This window comes from Sarcophilus harrisii, chromosome 6 (assembly GCF_902635505.1).
Source record: "Sarcophilus harrisii chromosome 6, mSarHar1.11, whole genome shotgun sequence".
NCBI lineage: Eukaryota > Metazoa > Chordata > Mammalia > Dasyuromorphia > Dasyuridae > Sarcophilus > Sarcophilus harrisii.
Window position 1 is genome coordinate 177690709 of NC_045431.1, and position 21042 is coordinate 177711750.

A 21042-nucleotide genomic window follows, 5' to 3' on the forward strand; every position below is an offset into this window, starting at 1 on the left:
TGACTGAAGCATGGTGCTTGTTTACATATATAGAGGTATCCTACTGACAATTTGCAAAGTACTGTGTTATCCATAGTTGTTTTGTATGTTTTTTTAAATAGGTACTTGGTTAAAAACTAAAGAATCAGTGGAACAGAATGAATAAGAAAGAATGAGAAAGAACTTAACTCAATAGTGCTAGTGTTGGGATAAGACAGAATTGCTGAGAAAACTAGAAAGCCATTTGGTAGAAATTAGGTTTAGGTCAACAGCTTATATTATATATCACGTTAAGATAAAAATGGATTCATGACTTGAAAATATAAGATCATAACTTTAAAAAAATTAGAAGAGTAGAAAATCTGGTCTTTTATAGGAAGAAAATTCTTAGGCATATTCTCAGGACAGAGGTAATGACATAAGATATATTAGATGATTTCAATAACACAAAGCTGAAAAACTTTTGTATAAAAATTATTAATGCATCCTGGATAAAAAGAAAAAGTGTTATGGATCGGGGAGAGAAAATTCAAACATCAAATATCTCAGAAAAGATTTAGGCAACTGACTGGACTATATGTAAACAAAAGACATTTTCCAAGGGATAAGTGGTTGCAGTATATAGATAAACATTTCTCAAAAGAGTAATTCTGTATTATTCACAACCATATGAAAGATTGTGTCAACTACTAGTCATAAAAGACATGCAGATCAAAGCACCTATGAAGTTTCACCCTATATCTAAGCAAACTGGCACAGATGACAAAAGATGAAAAAAAATCAGATCTCAAGGGGTTGCTGAAAGACAGATATTTTGCTAATTATACTCTCTGTGGAACTATGGATTGGTCCAATCATTCCAGAAAGCAACTTAGAATTATGATTTTAAGAAAATGACTATAATGTCTATAGCCTTCTTTTTCTCAATCCTTGGTGTAGCATCCCTTGATATCTGTGTGACCACATCCAGTCCCACTTTCTGGGTTGGTTCCTGCATCTCAGCCTGTCTTCATACCTGTAGATATGAGATATTCAGAAAAGATTCATCACCATAAAGTTACTACTTAAACTCTCAGGTTGCTAGAAGTCAACCAGAAATCCACCTTTCTGACAGTTATGTGTAATGGGGCTGAGGTTTGAGTTGATGCACTGAGGTCCCAAGTACCGTGAGGCTAAATAGTAATTGGGCTATACTCTATTAATATACATGATTGGATAAAGAATGGTCCCTGCCCACTCTCTGTGCAAGTCCTGATGTGTTGTATGACGATTTTGGTGGGTGGAGGCAGAGAGACAGGAAGAGAAGCTGGGAGAGATTGGGCCTGGGTTCTATTCTGATAGCTGCTGGTTGTGTGGCTGCTGGTCTAGCTAGCTTCTTGACTCAGCTGCACACATTGCTATTGCCCATTCTCTTCCACCTCCGATCTTTCTTCACTGAGAATAAAGACTGACGATTTTCCCCTAACCTGAATTCCTGACTCTGGCTGATTTTAAAATACGCGGTCATCACAGTTATGGACCTTATCTAATCTTTCCATGGTTTCCAAATAGTTAATTGGTTTTATACATGTTTTACTTATAACCTTTAAAACTTTAAAAACAGTTACATGCTGAGGGACCATAATAAGGTCTTGCAGTCATCATTGCCTCAGTTATTTCTTTACCTTCAAAAAAATTCTCTTACAATATTCATGAGAGGGATAATTCTCTGTGTGGTCCTTTTAACAGTCTGTCTCTCTTTCATATTTTGCCCAAGAACTGGTTTCTATATGTATGTATTTTATCTTCTCCCCGCCCCCCCCTTATTCAAAGGTTCTTTCTCCTGTCCCTTTCTGCAACCACATTAGTCATATATGAAAGAGATACATTAGCATATGACATAGACTCACATGCCAAAGGGGTAAAAGACAGAAAGAAAACTCTATAGACAGCACAGGAGTGTGTTGGTAGTAAAGTGGTATCTTTAAAGTGATAACTTTTCCCTGTGGTATCCAAAAGGTGGAAAAAAGGAAATGCCTATTAGTTGGAAAATACTGAATACTATAGTATTACAAATGTAATAAATACTAGAATCATAGTGTTGAAAAGATCCCACAGACCAGTCTAACTTCCTCATTTTAGAGATGAAGAAATTGAGATCCACAGAAGTTAAGCAATTTGCCCAAACTCAAACAGGTTGTAAATGTCATAAGTTGGGATTTGATCCCAGATTCCTCATTTCCCACCTAACTGCTTCTGGACTTCATTATAATCTCCAGAAACTCACCTTCCTGCAAAATTATACCAACTCTGAAACTCATACCTCTCTAGAAGCCCCTGACCTTGGGCTTGTTCTTCCCTCTGATTGGGAGAGGTGGAGGATGAACATGGGACAGATTCTTCTGTACTCTCCATTTAAGAATGTTGCCAGGGCAACCATCTCATTTCCCAGCCAACTGTAGGACTTCATCATGCCCCAGTCTGGGCACCTTCCCCCAATCTTTTCAGCTTTTGGAAATGTATCATCCCTTTCATTAGATTGTAAAGTCATTGAGTTCAGAGATTATCTTTCTTGGTATCCTCAGTACTAAGGACAGTGCCTGGAATATAGTAAGTTCTTAATGTTTATTGACTTGGCTCCAGACTTAAGGTTCTTTCTATTATATTCTGCTACCATCATTATTGTATTGAATAAAATGATGATTCTGAAGAATTCAGAGAGTCATAGGAAGATTTACATGAACTGATTCAGAATAAAGGAAGCAAAATCAGGAAATATATGCATAACTATAATAATGAACAAAAATAGAAAGAAAAAAATAAAAAAGAAGAACCTGAATCCTGTACTATTATAATGGCCAAGCTTGACTCTGTAAAAAAAAAAAAAAAGGAAAATATAGCTCCCCCATTTCATTCCAAAGATGGGAGACTATGGGTGTCAAATATTGCACATATTGTTAGACACAGATGATGTGTAAGTTGATTTTGCTGACTTGATTTTGTATTCTTTTTTATTTTTTGTCACAAGAGATGAATAACTTACCAAGTAGGAGATGGAAGAAAGATATAACTGGAAATAGGAGTGATATAAAAACCAAAAATATCAATAAATATTTTAAGAAGAAAAAAAGGGTCAGCACTTAATACTAGCACTTACATTTTCAGAACAAGTTCACAGTGAGTGATATGGACAGAGGAGGTGAGTGACAGAATTGGGATCCAAACAGATCTTGATAAGCTAGAAAGATGGGATAAATCTATTAGAGCAAATGAAGCAGAGATCAATGTAAAAATATATTTTAAAAAAAAATCAGCTTCCAGAGAAAAGGATTGGGGTATGGTAGCTATTTCTTATGTAAAAAAATTCTAATGGTTCCAGTGGACTGCAATCTCTTGATGAAGAAAACAAGCATTTATTAAGTGCTTACTTTGTGCAAGGAACTGTGCATTTGCAAATATCTCATTTCATCCTCACAATAAGGAGGTGGGAGGTGGGTGCTGCTATTATTCCCATTTTACAGCTGAGGAAACTGAAAGTAAGTGATTTTTTTTTCAAGGTCACACTAGTAAGTATCTAAGCTGGATTTGAATAAGGTCTTCTTGATTCCAAGCCCCATATGCTATCAATTGCATCAGTCAGCAACTTCTAATCAGTTCTAACTATGACATGGCAGGTAAAATGCTAATGTAGCTGTGGGAGAAACATTCAGAGAGAACTTGAAGGTAGGTTGGAATGAGAAGCTTCTCCGATCAGCTTCATGATTGTGTTTTGGGGGTCCCTTCTCAGGGAAGGCTTGCAGGGGCATAGGGCAATTGGTTTAGGGAATCCTATGAAGATAGCTTTTGCTCCTTCTTGTATGTATAAATAGTAGCTGAGTTTCAAAGCTGGAAGAGACCTTCGGGGGGCCATCTAGTCAAAAGCTCTCTTGACAGTTTGGGAAACTGAGGGCCCAGGAAAAGTCATGCAAGAAGTAGCCATTAGTGATATAACTTAAATCCAAGTCTTATGACTCTCAATCCAGGGCTTCTCACCACACTTTCCTGCAAATAGAACATAAGCTTATTTTTATATACAATGTCTAGCCCAGAATCAGTCATATGATATGTGTTGGTTTGGCAAATGTTTATAAACTGACAGACCAAATGAAGCATCTTTAACTTGGAGAAGATTAGATTTAAGAGGCACATGACTGATGCATTTACATATGTGAAGGCCTATCAAGTGGAAGAAGGATGCTAATTTCTGGTTTTGTCTTCCCAGAGCAAAACAATAATGTTAGGACCAGAGTTTCAATATTGATTCCGCTACTTAATATCTACATTCTTGGGTGGGTCTCTCTACTTCTGAGTTTCTTCCTCTGTAAAGTGAAGGTAGCAATAACAATAGCAGCTAAGATTTATAGAGATAATGCTGTAGACAGAATACTGAAATCAGGAAGACCCGAGTTTGAATTCAAAACTTAATAGCTATGTGACTCCTTCCCTCCCACTTCTGGTGCTTTGGGCTGAGAACTCCCATATATACTTTGTATGCTTTGTACAAACGCAGATATTTTCTCTCCCCAATTAGAATGTCAGCTCTCTGAAGTTAAGGACTAAGGTTTTGCCTTCTTTTATATACCCAGAATTTAGCACTTCTGACAGATAGCAAGTTCTTGATAAGTGTTTGTTGATTGACTGACTCTGAACAAGAAGAACCTTTGCCTCTCTAGGCCTAAGTTTCTCTATCTGTAAATTGAAACTGGGAGTGAATGATCTCGAAGTACCTTCCAACTCTAAACCTATTCTCCCATGATTCTGTTACCAGAAAGTAGTTTAGCTCCTCCTAGATAAAAACATCCGAATAATGAGAGCTGTCTGTCACTCAGTGGAATAGACCGCCTCTGGAGTTAATGAGTAGCCCTCACTGGAAGTCCTCAAGCAGAGAATGGTGGAAGGGAAAAGGGATCTCTTTAAACATTCCCATTTAAGACACGTTAAGACTAACTAGCCATTTCATTCATTCCCAAATTTCATTTGTCATAATCCACGAAGAATTTTTCTCAGAAGGGTGACTCCTATGGTTCCTGTACCCCACATCAGAGAGTAGAAAAGTTCTCTATTCACTACTTTAGACAGGATGGGATTGGGCAATAGCCCTTCCCAGTCGTAGTCCCTGCCTAGGGAAGATGGATGCAGGTGGCAAGATGTGGTCACGCTGGCTCCTTGTGCAGAACAACTCCGGCCTGGCCAGGAAGCTGGCACTGGCACGGCCCCAGCCTGGACCACAAGGGCATCCTTCTGTCTCCAGCTTCCCTGCAGGATCTGGGGATGGGGATGCCGAAGAGGAAGGAGGAGCGCCTGGAAGAAGCTGGGGTGAGGAGGCTCCTGGATCCTACCGCTCCGCCCCCGCCAGGCAGCCGGGCCACAGCACACCTGGAGGCTCAGCATCCTTTGAAATCGGGGCGGGGCCGGGAGGAAGGGAGAATGGCTGGGTGGAGAGGAGGACCACCCCGCCCCCGCCCCCCGCTGCCTGCGCACGCGCACAAGCCCCTTCTCCCGCCCTCCTGCCTGCCGGCATCCAGCTTGCCCAGGGCCCCTTCCCCTCCCCCTCCTGGCTGGCAGGAGGCGCAGGTGGCTGCAGCCCAGCACCCGACGCACGGTCTCCCGGAGGCCACCCACCTAGCAGCAGCATGGAGCACATCCGCACGCCCAAGGTGGGGCTACAACGGCAAGGGGGATGCGGGCTTGGGAAGGAGGGAGGGGGCTCGAGCCATTATCTTTCCTGACACGGGACTGACGCCACGCCCTCCAGGGACAGGTGCCACCCTCTGTGTCCGGTGCCAGGCGCTTGGGTTTGATCCCTCGGAGCGCCTGCGTCCGGAGGCTGGTCGCTGCCCCCGAGAGCGTCCCCAGAGGGACGGGGGGAGGAGAAGGGATGTTTGGAGGGGGAGTGGGTGGGTGTCTTGACCGCGCCCGTGGCTCCGCTGCCGCGTGCCCCACCTGCCTCCCTCAGTGTCCTCCGGGCCATCTTCCGTCCTCCCTGCCCTTCTTTGATCCTTTATTGCTCCCTGCATCCTTCCCGTGATCCATCCTTCCCGTGGTTCATCCCTCCCGTGGTCCATCCCTCTTTGCATCCCCTTGCTTGCTGCCTCGGCCTGTTTCCGCTCTGTCTATTTGACCCTGACTGCAAGCGAACAGAGCAGCTCTAGAAGTGCCCACTCTGGACAAGGGCGGTGGTGATGGTGGTGGTGGAGAAGGAAAGCCTTGAATGCCACTGCACCACGGGATGGAGAGGGGATAGGCCCCAGTTCCTCCTTCCCATCCTCCTTCACCAGGCATCTGGGAGTAAAGGCCTTGAAACAACTTGGGCTCCCCTCCCCAGCCATGGTGGCAGCCCTAGATATAGACTGGAGCAGGACCTCTGCCAGCTCCCGTGGGAGGATGGGGATTCTTGGGTTCTAGCTCCTAAGCAGGATGTAAATCTCCCCTCTCTGCCAGAGGAAGAGGATCAGGTTCTTGGGCTGTTGGTGCCAGGCCACCCTAAATTACTCTGAGATATAGATTGATTTTGCCTCAGGGAATTAGTTATTGTTTAACTAGTGGGCAAAGGCCAGGGAACTGCAGCCTTCAGGAATGTCTTGAGGGATCTGGGCCTCTGGGGCCCTAAGAGGGCTCTGAATGAACAGCCCAAGGCTCACATGGTCACAGCAGCCCGGCTCTTACCCGGCAGTGCTTGGGACTCTCCCTCCTGCATATCCCTTCATTGTCTTTTCTGTTTCATTTTCAAATTAAACTCTCTTTGTTATTTCAGTTTGCCAGCAGGCAAAGTTGTCCAATTCAGGACTACCTGCTATTCCAGGCCTCAGAGCGGGAAGAAAGGGAGGGCCCTTAACTCCAGCCTGTCCAAGCCCCTCATTTGTCAGTCTACTCACTAATTAATAAGCAAGCATTTATGGAGTAACAATTCTGGGCCGGCCTGTGCTGAACCCTTGGCGTATCCAAGCCTCAAGGAGCTTGCTTCTGCCCGGGGAGTACAGTGCCAAGATATTGTCTGGATGAGAAGGGGAGAGGTGAGCACTGATAAGTAGACAGATGGGAAAGGACTTCCACAGGAAGGAACACCTATGGAAAATCACATTATTTCTTCAGATTTCAATTTCCTGCTCTATAAAATGAAGCAGCTGCACTGGATGCCCTTTGAGATCTCTGCCAGTTTTGTTTCTATGATCCTATGATCTTACTCTTCTCATCTGTAAAATGGGAGGATGTGTTAACTATCTTTGAAGATATTTCCATCTTCTGTGATCCCGATGCCCTCCCCCTACCATCTTCCTCCATCCCCACTCCCACCTCATCCCATCTGAGGAATTATCCTTAAATCAACACTTTAATTGGAATGAGGATTGTATCAGTGGACTCTAGTCACTGATCTCTGAGACTCTAGAAACCAAAGCCTCTCCTTGACTTCACCACTGCCCCACACGTTGTCTTTGCCTTTCTTCTAATGTAAACTTTTTGAAGGGGCTTATGGCCACAGTAGTCACTTAATAAAGGCTTGCTGATTGATGGGTTTGTCCTGTAATGCTGAAGTTGGCCTGACTGATTTAGTAAGAGGGCAAGCTTTTTTTTCAGGGTTAGGTCTTGTACTTAAAGGAAGTCAGGAGGAGTTGGGCAGCTTTGCCTGCTTGCCTCTTCTGTCCTCACTCACCTAGTGTCCTGGTTGAATTTCAGCAGCTTCTCTGAAAGGAGTCCTATTGAGCAGGAAGAGTGGGTATGGGGTTTCAGGAAGAGAAACAGCTCTATCCTGAGGTGACCCCCATTGAGGGCTGTCTCTTGGGAATAAGAGGCTGGAGACGGGTGTCTTTGTAGCTGTGTATAGGTGCCTTATTTGGTTAGATTGGACAAAAGTTGCCTAATACATCTTAATTTAATTTTTGTTTTTTTTTTAAATTTAATAGCCTTTTATTTACAGGATATATGCATGGGTAACTTTACATCATTAACAATTGCCAAACCTCTTGTTCCAATTTTTCACCTCTTACTCCCCACCCCCTCCCTCAGATGGCAGGATGACCAGTAGATGTTAAGTACATTAAAATATAAATTAGATACACAATAAGTATACATGACCAAAATGTTATTTTGCTGTACAAAAAGAATCAGACTCTGAAATATTGTACAATTAGCTTGTGAAGGAAATCAAAAATGCAGGTGGGCATAAATATAGGGATTGGGAATTCAATGTAATGGTTTTTAGTCATCTCTCAGAGTTCTTTCTCTGGGCATAGCTGGTTCAGTTCATTACTGCTCCACTGGAAATAATTTGGTTGATCTCGTTGCTGAGGATGGCCAGGTCCATCAGAACTGGTCATCATATAGTACTGTTGTTGATGTATGTAATGATCTCCTGGTCCTGCTCATTTCACTTAATTTAATTTTTGAAAGGGAATTTTTCCATTCCCCTGGACGTGTTAATGCTTTGTTCATTAGTGCATGTAAGAAGGACCTTAAAGCTTCATCAGCTCAGAAAGACTGAGAGCAGGGAGTCTGAAATTGATATTGCTTCAAAAGCATCAGGAATCTACTGGAGGTGAGAACATTCTCCAAAGGAGCTGATTTCAGCCCATCTAGTTGGAGTCCTGCCTTGGTTCTCCCATGGATAACTTAGTCACTGAGTCAACTAACATTTATTAAATGTTTACTCTGTGTCAGTCACTGTGCTAACTGTTGCAGATACAAAAAAGTAAAAACAGTTTCTGCCTACAAGGAGCTTATATTCTAATAGTGGATACAATGTATGAATAACTTTGTGCATACAAGATACAGAGTTGGGATAGAAAGCAATCTCAGAGAGAAGGTACCAACAGTGGAAAGGATTGGAACCTCTTGCAGAAGGTGGAGTGTGAAATAAACTAAAGGGAGACTGCCAACTGTGGATAATATTCAGTCCCAAGGAACAGTTGGGAGATAGATTGTCATGCTCCAAGAACAGCATAGAGACCAGAGTTGTTGATTTAGGAGTGGGAAAAAGTGTGACATACCTGGAAAATTAGGAGGAGGTCAGGTTATCCAGAGCTTTAAAAGCCAAACAGAAGATTTTATATCTGATTCTAGAGATGAGGGAATCCCCCTGAAGTTTATTTTGTGTTTGTAGGGTGGCTGTGACTTGGTCAGACTTGCTCTTTTGGAAAATGAATTTGACAGCTGATCAGAAGATGAACTGAGGTGGAGAGAATCTTGAGGCCAGAAAATTCACCTGTAGACTATTGAAGTTGAGGTCCTCAACCAGGGCAGTGGCAATGCCAGAACAGAGAAGATGAATGGGAGAGATGTGAGGATGGAAACAAGATTTGATAACTCTGTGGATTTGGGGGTGAGGGAAAGTAATAAGTTGACAAGATTGAGAACAGGAATTTGGATGACTGGAAGGATGGTGGTGTGCTCAACAGAAAAAAGGAAAGTTGGGAAAGGAGGGGAAAAGGGAAGATCTTGAGTTCTCAAACATTTTTGGGCTTTTCCTTGTATCTCTGGGGCTTAGCACTGTGCCTGGAATATAGCGAGCATATAATAAAATGCCTGTTGATTCATTGGTTTTTATTTTGAACTGAAACACTCACCTACTCAAGGGAGCATCTCCCCACTTCCAGGAGAACACAAAGAGGAATTTGTAGGAAACCTTAAATCTTTATTTTCCACTGCTTGATTTAAGAATAAAGAGTCTGGATTAGTTTCTACATGTTATTTTCAAAATTGTCTTATTGGTCTATGCTCCCTTCTGAATTTTACTCCTTTTAAAAATATTTGAATGGCCTTCTTTTTTGGCATCACTTTTGCCTCTCTCCCTAAAACCTCTCTACCTCTGTGTGTACACACAAAAAAAATTAACTAAAAGAAAAAAAGAACCCTGGTCACATTAGCTGGCTAGCTTTTTGTGCATTTTTGGTGTAGTATACTCCTCTTATTATAGTTTCTAATTGGATTTCTACATCATTTAGTCAGGTGTGAACTTCAGGAGTAGACATGGGCCAGACAGGCATCTTGGTAGGAAAACCCCAGTTCAAGACACGTTGAATTTGAGATACTTGTGGGACCAATTCAAAATGTCCAGGAGGTGATTGATGATGTGGAACTGGAACTGAGGACATTGCATGAAACCCATGGAGGTTGATGAGGTGAGAAAGAGACATAAAGATATGAGTCAATTGGAAAAGTTGATGTGTATCATCCCTTCCCAGTCTAATTTTATGTTCTAATGATTTTAGGCTATCCATTGCCTCTGGGCTTAAATGTAAACTGCTTTTTGAGATCTTTAAATACTTTCACAATCTGGCTTCTGCTTTTCTAGACCCTGTGATCAGCCAAACTGAACTGCTTTGCTGTTGTCTGGCCCATCTCCTGCTTCTGCTCTTTGGCACAGATCTTGCCCCATTCTTGGAATGCATGCTCTCTTGGATCACAACAGACTCGAGATCCTCCATACCAAGTCAGGAGGGACCCCAGGGGCCATTTAATTCAACCTTCCATTTTACAGAGAAAACTGACATTCAGGGAAGAGGCTTGATTGTGGTCATGCAGGTAGTCAGTGTCTACAGCTGGATCTAAACCCTGGTCCTCTCTCCAGAGCCACAGTGCCCTCCTCTGTACTGTGCTACCTGTTCATCTGTACTTCTCCATTGCCTCTTCAGTAGGAAGACTTTTTGATGCAGCTAGTTGGTCAAGTGGTCTATCCTCAAGTTATCATATCCAGATTTATCTCTACATGTTATATTGTCCCTGTAGAATATCAGCTTCCTGAGGGTAGGACTGGGTTTTTTTATTTGGCTTTTGTATCCCCAGTGCCTTCCCTCCTCATTCAAAGTGGGTGGGTAATGTACATGTGTGTTCTCTTGTTTCCTCTTTTCTCCTTCCCTCTTCTCTTCCCTCTTTCCCTCTTTCCCCCTCTCCTTCCCCTCCACCTCCCTCCCTTTGTCCTTCCTTCTCCCCTCTCCCTCTCTCCCTCTCTTACTCCCTTTCTCCTTTCCCTTCCCTCTTTCCCCGTCTCCCTCTTCCTCTTCCTCTCCCTTTTGCCATTCCTTTTCCTCTCCTTCTTCCTCTTCTCTCCTTTCCTTCTAGATCTCCCAAGGCTTTCCCTAACCAGTATCTAGAATGTCTTTTTGTTCTTTTTCTCTTCCAAACTCCCTAATGGCTCCAGCTTCCTCTTCAAATCTCTTTATTGTTTCTCCATTCTCTGAATGATACGGTTGCTGCTGCCAGCCAATGAGGGAGGGGAGCAAAAAAAAATCATTGTCTTTCCTGGAGTTCCATCTATCATGTCTCCTATATTTGGAAGGAGAGAGCTTTATGTTTGATTCTTTGGGCCTTTAAAATTTTTGTATTACAAGGCTTTGCAAAGGTGGATGTTGAAAACTAATTTTGCCTGTATTTTGAAAAAATAAAAAGCTATTATTATTTTTTAAATAAAATAAAATTTCTGTATTAGAATACAATGAACAGCCAGGGCCCCATAGGCAAAGAAAGGAAAACCTTTGGGTTTAGTGGACAAGCTGCTTAACCATTCCGGTATTCCTTGGTACAAGGAGGGCATTGATGATTTATAAAGTTCCTTCTTGCTCTGTCTGTAACACTAGATCATGTAGCCTTACATCATGGCTGCCCTTTCTGGTTGCCTCCCTCCAGTTCATTCAGGCAGAAGAGGAATGAGCCTTCTTTCTTCCTCCTTCCTCAGCTCCTCTGCTCAGAGACTTCACTGTCAGCATTCTCCTCCCCCTCCTCCAGCCCCTGATGATCTGGGGCTTCAGTGAAAGCAAAATTATGTTTCTGTTTCTTCTCTGAAACCTATGATCAGTCCCTGTATCTAGGAACACTAGCAAGAATCCTGCTAATCAGTGATGGCAGAGATGGTTGACAGAGCCAGTGAGTGATAAGGACACAATTATAGGGGTTCCTTGTCTTATACCTTGAGCTGGGTGTTATTTGCCCTCAGGATTAGAAATAATACCATTGCCCAATCACCACCAGCACTGAGACTTCTGTTTTCTTTAATAAAAAGGTTTTTGATATCTTTCCTTCTTACACTGGTTTCATTTCCTGATATATCCCTTATTCCTCTCTGGGGCCAACTGTGGTCATTATAATTACATAGCATTCAATTTCATTTTTTTCTAGGTTTATATCTATTTATTGAAGCTAGTATGTGTGTGTGTGTGTGTGTGTGTGTGTGCGTGTGTGTGTGTGTATGGGGAGGGGGGGGGGTTTCCTTGGTTCATTTCCTACCAATTCATGCTTTTCTGAATTGTTTGTAATCATAATTTCTGGAAATGCAGATTAATTGATTTTTTTATATATATCACATTTAGTTTGTCAATCTACTTACTACATTTGCTACCTCAAAAAATATTGCTGTGAATTTTGGCAACTATTGAACCCTTCTTTCTGATTAGCCCCAAAATTTTTGGGCTAAAGGATATGGACATTTTAGCTCACTTCATTTAAGCAGAATTCCAAATTGCTTTTTAGAAGCATTTGGGATTAGATCAATCCCAGTCTGCAGTTCTACAGTGTATTTGTGTGCCTGTCTTTTTTCAGTACTTCAAACTTTGACTTAAACCTAAAAGTTGTTTTGATTTGCATTCTCCTCTAACTGGTAATTTGGAACAGTCTTTCAGATAGTTATTAATAGTTTATGATTCTTTTGAGAACTGATTTTTTTTTCATATCTTTTGACTTCTTGTTTAGTTGTTTTCAGTTGTGTCTGAATCTTTGTGACTCCTTTTAAGATTTTTCTTGGCAAAGATACTAAAGTGACTTGCCATTTACTTCTCCAGCTCATTTTACAGCTGAGGAAACAAAGGCAAACATGGTTAAGTGACTTGCCCAGAGTCACAGTTAGTATCTGAAGTTGGATTTGAACTCAGGTCTTCCTGACTCCATGCTGGGTACTCTAACCACTTCACCACCTACCTGCCTTTGACTACTTATCCAATGGGAAATTACTTTGTCTTGTATTATTTGTGTTAACTTCCTATATCTGGGATATCAGATCCATAAAAGAAACATTGGAAGCAAACCTTTTTCCCACTTGAAAATATATTTCGTTATCTTAGTTGCATGAATTTTGTTAGTGCAAAAGCTTCGATTTAATGTAACTGAAATTATTTTATCTTTTATAATTGCCTCAATACTTGTTTGGTTAAGAATTCCTATAAATCACAAATGTTAAAAATAATCTTATTCTCTTCTCATTTATTTTTTTCATTTAAATTGTTCAAATTTATTGGGTGACAATATATAAAGACTGGACTAGATGTTGGATGTTGAGGGAATATTTGAGTATAGGAAGATTACAAATTAAAATTCATTAGATATTTATTAAGCACTAATTGTGTTCACAGAAAGAGAAATAGAAGACACTGCCCCAACTCTTCTGAAGAGTTAATAGTCTGATTGGAAGTAGCAGTGACAAGTGAGAAATGGGAAGTTGGATATGTAGTCTAGTGATATTGCTATTGATCTATTTTTTAAAAGCTCTTCTAATGGAGTCATCTTCAGAGTCTAAGGAATATTCTCTTGAGTATCTTTAGAAATTCTCAAAAAAAATTCTCATTTAATGTTTGGACAAAGCGTGAACTGTCAGAAGCCAAGTTCTCCTCTCCCTTCATCTATTCATTTTCTTCTGACTTCCTCTGTAGCTTTTGTCAGATAGAGTACTTCTCCAAATAATCTATGTTATCTGGTTTATTGAATAGCTGGTCATTGATTTTAATTGTTTCTGATTCTCTGTTTCTGTTCTGCTCTATTAATCTTCTTTTCTACTTTTAACTATGACCACATAATTTGGTGATTATTGTTTTAGAGTAATAATGAAATTGAGTATTTATGTAGTGCTTTAAGATTTGCAAAACCCTTTGTAGATATTTTCTCATTTTATTTTCACAACAACTGGGAGAGTTAGAACTATTTTACACATAATGAATCTCAAGCAGTCACAGATTAAATGACTTGTTCAGGGTCACACAGTCAGTATCTGAGGTAGCTCAGGTCTTCTTGATTACAATATTATAATTCCTTCCTCATTATAATATAATTTTAAATCTGAAAGTTTTATCTCATTTCATTTCAGAATTTAAATCTTTAGCTCTTCCAAATCAATATTATTATTATTACTTTGTAGTATCTACCCCTCCACAATAGGGGAATATTTACTGTGTAAATTGGTATAGCACTCAGTTAATAAATTAAGTAGTATCATTATTATTTATATTGGTGCAGCCCAATCTTGGCCAATGACTATCCCTCCAAGTAATTACTTCTTTATATGTTTATAGAAAAAATTATTATTTCTTTAAATAGTATTTTGTGATTATATTTTATGTCTTGAGTATGCCTTGGTAGATTGGTTCCTAGATATTTTGTGGTTCATTTTCCTTTGTATTATTTCCACCTGGATTTTGTTATTGTTATATTAATAAATATTGGTTATTTTTCTGAATTTTACTACTTTACTGAAGCTATTGCCCTATTTACTTTCTTTTCCCTGGAGTTTTCTAGGGAAACCATCATGTTAAGCATCTGCTCTATGCTAGGCACTAGGCACATGCGTAGATGAAAATGGAAGTTTTTGCTTTCAGTGAGCTTCCATGGGGGAAGTGGAAGAGGATGAAATGTATATAGATGTACCAAAAATATTTACTAAATAAGAAACTAATGAAGCAGAGACACTGGCACTTTGAAGGATCAAGGCCTTTGTGTAGAAGGTTAAGCTACTTCTTTTTTTAAGGGAAATTTTATTTTATTGTTGTTTTATTTTTTTCTGGTTTTACATGTACATTCTTTTTTAAAAATACATTTCTTTTTGAATTATATTTGGAAAGAAAAATCATAACAAAAGGGAAACACTACAAGAAAAAAAAACAGAAGAAAAAGGGGAAAAAAATGAACATAGCATGCATTGATTTACATTGTCTGGATGCAGATGACATTTTCTCTCCAAAGTTTATTGGAATTTCTTTGGATCACTGAACCACTGGGAAGAATCTTTTATAGTTGACCATCACTCAGTCTTGCTGTTATAATGTGTATTTACTGTGTACTTCTACTGTATTACTGTGTACAATGTATTCCCAGTTCTGCTTGTTTTGCTCAGTATCAGTTCATGTAAATCTTTTCAAGCCTTTCTAAAATTATCTTGTCCATTTTTAAAGAACAATAATATTCCATTACTTTCATATGCCGTAACTTATTTAGCAATTCCTCAATTGATGGGCATCTATTCATTTTCCAATTCTTTGCCACCACAAAAAGAGCTGTGCTAAGTCCTTTTCTCTCCTTTAAGATTTCTTTGGGATACACCCACTAATGGCACTGCTGGGTCAAAGGGTATGCACAGTTTTATAGTCCTTTAGGCAGAGTTCCAAATTCTTTCCCAATTAAACTAATTCTTGAAGGAAGTGAGGGGTTCTGAGGCAGAGGTGAGAAAGGAATGCATTTCAAGAATAGGACGGCCATTTCAAAAGCATGAAGAAAAAAGATAGGTGTGCTGTTTGAGGAACAGATTAATTTGACTGGACCAGAGGAGAGTACTATATAAGACTGCAAAAATTGTTTGGAGCCACATTCTCCTCATCTCTTGCAATAGCCTGCTCATTGCTCTTCCTACCTCATAGTTTTCCCACTCAAGTGCACTCTCCACACAGCTGCCAGCAGATATTCAAACTGTGGCTCCTTAAGACCTCCAGGATCACATAGATTATCTTTTACTTAGTATAAAAAGCCCTTTCCAATTTGGCTGCTCCCATTCTCTAGAATCCCTAGAAACTCAAAAATTGAAGTATTTCTAATGGGCGCCCTAAATGGGAACTTTTACATAAAAACAGAAAACTTGAATGTCATCTTAGATGCTAACAACTGGTGGTACTGACATAGCAGACTGATGTCTGAGTCCAACTCAAATGTTCTTATTTTCTTCCATTATCAGCTGATCTGGGACTAGAGACCTCCATGCCCCCCAGAGAGCTGATGAAAATCTACTTTTTCATTCCTGTTCATACTCCTGGGATTTGTTTCCTACTTTCTTGTAAATCAAATAGAGAGCTACCAGTTTCTGGCCCTTCCTTTTTGGCTTGCTCACTGATCTGAGTCTTTTATCTTTGCCAAACTGGCAGTTGACAAGAAGTGACCATTCTTTGCCTCAGTTAAGAGACTGACTATTTTTATGAGATTGACACAGACCCCAAACCTCAGCTAGGTCTATAGTCAAGACTTTAAAAAAACCCCATAGTGCATTTCCTTTGTTTTATGGATGGGCACAGTCCAGAGTTATCACCCAGTGGTTCACCTCTGTTCTTAATCAGGCTGGTCTATAGGAAGAAAGACAGAGATCATTGTAGAGACACTCCTTGAAGCTTTTCTGTCATGGTAAACTCTCCCAGCACTTCCAGATGGCATTGTGGACCCTGACAGAACTTGCACAGACTTTAGAGGTGACTTTAGGTCACCATCACACCTTGATGACATGTTAGAGGAGGATTTTGAGAACATTTTTTTAAAAATCTCCATTTTATAGATGGAAGCCCTTTTATTTTCTGTTCTTTCTTTACCAATAGTTTTCAATGCCTTATTCAAGACTAAAAAATATAGCACACTCACACTGTAACACACACACAGAGGATTATAACTAAAACGAGGTCATTTAGGAAACATGATTTAAAGGGATAGAGAAGCCTTGGACTTCCCATCCTCCTCTTCTGTCTCCTACCAGCTTTCTTAAGACTTCTGATGTTTGTTAATTGCATTCTCACTGCTCAAGTCTATGGCTAGCCCTTGGAGATGGTCTGCTATCCTGTGAGTTTGAGGGTGGACGCTTGGCTAATTGTATTGTAATTGTTAAGCCATATAGACATTTTTACTCAAAATCCCCTAAATACCCAGCCCATTGTCTATGTCTTGAGGGAGGAAGGAACAACCAGGGTAAGGAAATGCCAGCCAGAGTGATGATATAAAGGGGGACTTTTTTGTCCAGGTCAGCTAGACTTTGGTCACTGAGTGGTTGAATGATTGATTCTGTACTCTCGCTCTGGGTGGTATGATAGAACTGGCCGCTGGGAATCTAAGAGATGGTGAAGGTGGCAGCAGAGGCTTGTAAAGGTGGCTCTACTTGGAGCCATCGTGAAGATCAGATTGATATCAGTGACAATGAAGTGATAACAAGGACTGTCTCTTGCCTCTTTTTCTATCTCCAGAGCTTAGTACAATGTCTGGCACATAGTAGGTGCTTATTAAGTGCTTCTTGACCAGCTGAATAGAGCTCCTGAATTTTCTGCTAAGACAAGAAGGCAAGGAAGAGACCAGGAGGACAGGGGGAAAAAATCAAGGGCTTAAGAAAGGTCTTCAAAACATAATTTGATATTCCCTAAAAGTAACTATATTAAGGATAAAATGACTCATAATGGAAATTGCTGCAGAAATACAAATGGCCTGATTTGCATCACAAGTATCACATCAGAACCAATCTAAGTGGAGGTTCTCTTTATGTTTAAACATGCCCAGGGATAAAAATACCATAATGTGAAATATTATTATTCCGTCCCAAATCCTTGTTATTTAGTTATAGCCTATCTAGGAAAAAGTTCCTTTCTTCTGCTGCCACTTCCTGCACCCTCATTTCTATTTCTGTTAATTCTATCCCTTTATTGTTGCTATTCTACTCTGCCCTGCACTTCCATTGAGTCTCATGGAATACTCATTTTATTGTTAACTGTTCTTCATGTTAGGTCTCTTCCTCTCATATTTCTTTAATTTTCTTACAATCATGAAAACTTGACTTCTGCAGAAGGTACTCTGTTCTTGGCCATTCCTTCCAGTACTAAATATACCATCTCTCATATCCCCCCAATACAATTGTCTGAGAAGAAGAGTATTTCTTTTTTCTCACTGTTCTCTTTCTGATTATCCCCATACAATTACTTTTCTGATGAAATTTTTGTAAATGTCTTCTGTACTGCAATATATGAATCACATGCTCTATGAAATTATGTTTCCTGATACCTTTGGTTATATAATAAATGTCATTAAAAAAGTCTTCAAATTTGGCCATTGAGAAAGGTATCATGGGTAACTTTGAAGATGGCAGTTTCAATTCAGTGATGAGGTCAGAAGCCCAATTATAAAGATTTGAGAAGAGAATGGTAGATGACAACATGGAGGCAATGTGACTAAAAAAAAGCAACAATTTTTTTTCTAGAAATTTGCCTGTGAAAGATGAGTAGGAGGTTAGGACAAAAGGAGGGTTTTATGACTAGCACACGTTTATCTTTTTAAAAAACAAAACCTAATTTTTTTTCTTTCTTTCAAGTGTGAACAGAATAATTTGTGATTTGTATATTAAGTACAGGATCTTGACCAGATGCCCTAGACTTACAGTGTATAAAGTAATTCCCTGGCTTCTGACATCAAGCCAGGAGGAGTCACCCAGAACAGCTCCCAATGCCCCAGATTTTCTTGGCCAGGAACAGCCTGGGTCAGTTTTTTTCCTAGTGCCTCCCCCAGGCCCCTCAGTTCTCCAGTAGATGCCTTGGGGAATAAATGCACTTCCCAAGGCACAAAATCCCTCCTCCTCCTCTCTTCCAAGTCATTAAAAGTAGTTTAAAAATAATTCCTCCTGAACATTTGATAGCAGGCAATGACAGCTTAGTTTTAAACAAATTCATGTTTACTTTTCTTTCCTTATTCCTTTAATAAAACTTGGCTTATCACAGATTCCCGGAGAAATGTAAATGTTAGCCAAGTTGGGAAGGAAAGCCAGTGATGTCACATGGTATTAGGGCATGGAGGAAATCATAAAGGAAGATGTCTCTCCTGCTAGAAATGTCAATCTTTATATGCTAGTCTGAATAGACAATGACTTGATTTCCATGTTGATCAAAGATGGGGAACAGGTGGAAACTCTATTGTGTTCCAGACCTATTTCCTCCTTTGAGGTTTTTGGGGAAACCTGGAGAGGAAAGACTTGAGTTCATCCAATTCCAATTCTACCTTTCTTTGCTGCATGGTCCTGGATCAGTCAATGAATTTGAGTCTCATTTTTCCTGAGCCTTTTCTCATTAGATTTGTGATTTTATATCTTTGGAGTTTCCTTACATTGGCAGAATGCATATTCCCTGGTGCCTCGGAACTTGGTAGACACTGATTGAAAAGTCTTTTGGTTCTTGGCTAGGCTGATCTTCTGATAATGGAGACAGATCTATCTTTGGATCATACTCAAAAACTTGCCAGCTCGGTGCAAGGAGCTGCCCAAACTTGGCTTTCATTTTCATGACTTTCTAAAAGTATAAGTCACCAACATATACAGAAATTTCTAGATAGGAAGGACCTTAAAAGTTACAAAATCCTCCTTTTTTCCCTCCAATCACATCCTCTTTGTTGCTGTTGTAATGTTATTTCATTTAGGATTTGCCATTTCCTTCTCCTCATTTTATAGATGAGGAACTGAGGCAAACACAATTAAGTAATTAGCCCAAGGTCACACACCTAGAAAGTGTCTGAAGCCAGATTTGAACTCAGGAAGATGCTAGATTTACGATCTTTTTTTCTGAACTCCTTTCTCTTTCCTACTTCTGTTCACAAAATAGTATTGAAAAAGTGAGTCTGTGGGTGTGATCTATAGCATCCTCTGAAGACAACATCTCATATTTCTTTGCTTTTGTTGAACTTCACCTAAATGCTGTAAAACTTGAATCTCCCCTTTTGGTTTTTGGATTTCCTCATAGGAATATATTATCAACTTTGAAGCTAGAAACCTGGGTTCAAATTTTTATTCTAATACTACCTGTGTGACCTTGGTTGGCAAGTCACCCTGAAGCTCAGTTTCCTTAAATGTAAGGAGGGTATGGAAGAGAGCCCTTGAGATCCCTTCTATCTCTGGCTCTCTGGTTCTATTGTCATTTTAATGTATAAGACCAAGAGAAGGAAGGAAGGGGGAGTGGGAGGGGCAAAAACAAATGACAATTGGAAAAATAATATTTAATTTAAAAAGAAAACAAAAGCAAAACATCCTCTTTCTCCTCTCCTATCCTTCACTTCCATAATTATTCTGTTTAATTTGAATAAGACACAACTTTCAAAGCCATATTCAAGTGACAAATCCTATTCTCAGTGCTATCTATGATATCCATTTTTTGCCCGAGTATGTACAAGGTATGTTCATCTTGCTCATTTTGGAGGCTTTGTACATTTGTGTGTAGACATCTGATACCATGGACTTTATCTTGTTAGAATAAATGTGTGAGTGCATGCATGAATGGGCATTTATTAAGCACTTACTGTCTACAAAACACTTGACACAAATAGAAAACAAGACTAGCTGCAGCATCCATTTGTCCTGGGGCCATGAGGTCAAGTTCCCTCCCTTCCATAGAGTCAGGTTGCCGAGCAAGGAAGCAGGAAGGTATCAGAATTAATCCTTGCTAGCTTTGTGGCAGTGGCCAAGAACAACCATTTGTACTCAGAAAACCCTTAGTGCATCGCTCTTCCAGAGCCTTGCAAGCCAAGAACACAGACCATGGCTGTCGGGCCCTTTCTCAGAAATCTGGCCACACTCTCCAAAGGGTCAGACCCCTGTAGAGATGTTGTAAGGGGGAAATCAATCTCAGCTCCTAATATGGCGTGATTACCAAGGCTGGGAACAACCGGCTGCCTGGGACAGCAGGCCACTTTGGGGCCTGATTCTGGGAGTTAAAGGACTGGCCATCTGCTCTTGTCCTCTCCTCTTGACATCTTTCCCTCACATCCTCTTCTCTTGGCTGCACTGAAAACCACCATGCTGATTTAAGGCAAATACAATAGATTTGGAATGGAAAATTTCACCCCCATCCAGAGAAAGAACTATGGAGATTGAATATGGATCAAACATAGTATTTTCACTTTTTGTTTGTTTTCTTTTTCTTTCTCATGGTTTTTCTCTTTGGTCTGATTTTTCTTGCACAACATGACAAATAGGGAAATATATTTAAAAGAATTGCATATATTTAACCTCTATCAGATTGTCTTATGGAAGGGGGGAGGCAAGGAAGAAAGGGAAAAAAATTGGAACACAAAACCTTATAAAAA

The 21042-nt window shown here is 40.1% G+C and overlaps 1 protein-coding gene across 1 annotated transcript in view; it reads left to right on the forward strand.

The window, feature by feature from the left end:
- The first annotated feature begins 5159 nt into the window (after window positions 1-5159).
- MTMR7 (myotubularin related protein 7) overlaps window positions 5160-21042 on the forward strand; it is a 94918-nt gene continuing 79035 nt past the window's right edge. The window contains exon 1 of the mRNA XM_031944122.1: window positions 5160-5654. Within this exon, the coding sequence (XP_031799982.1) occupies window positions 5631-5654 (24 nt within the window). The 5' untranslated portion in view covers window positions 5160-5630. The remainder of the gene's footprint in view (window positions 5655-21042) is intronic.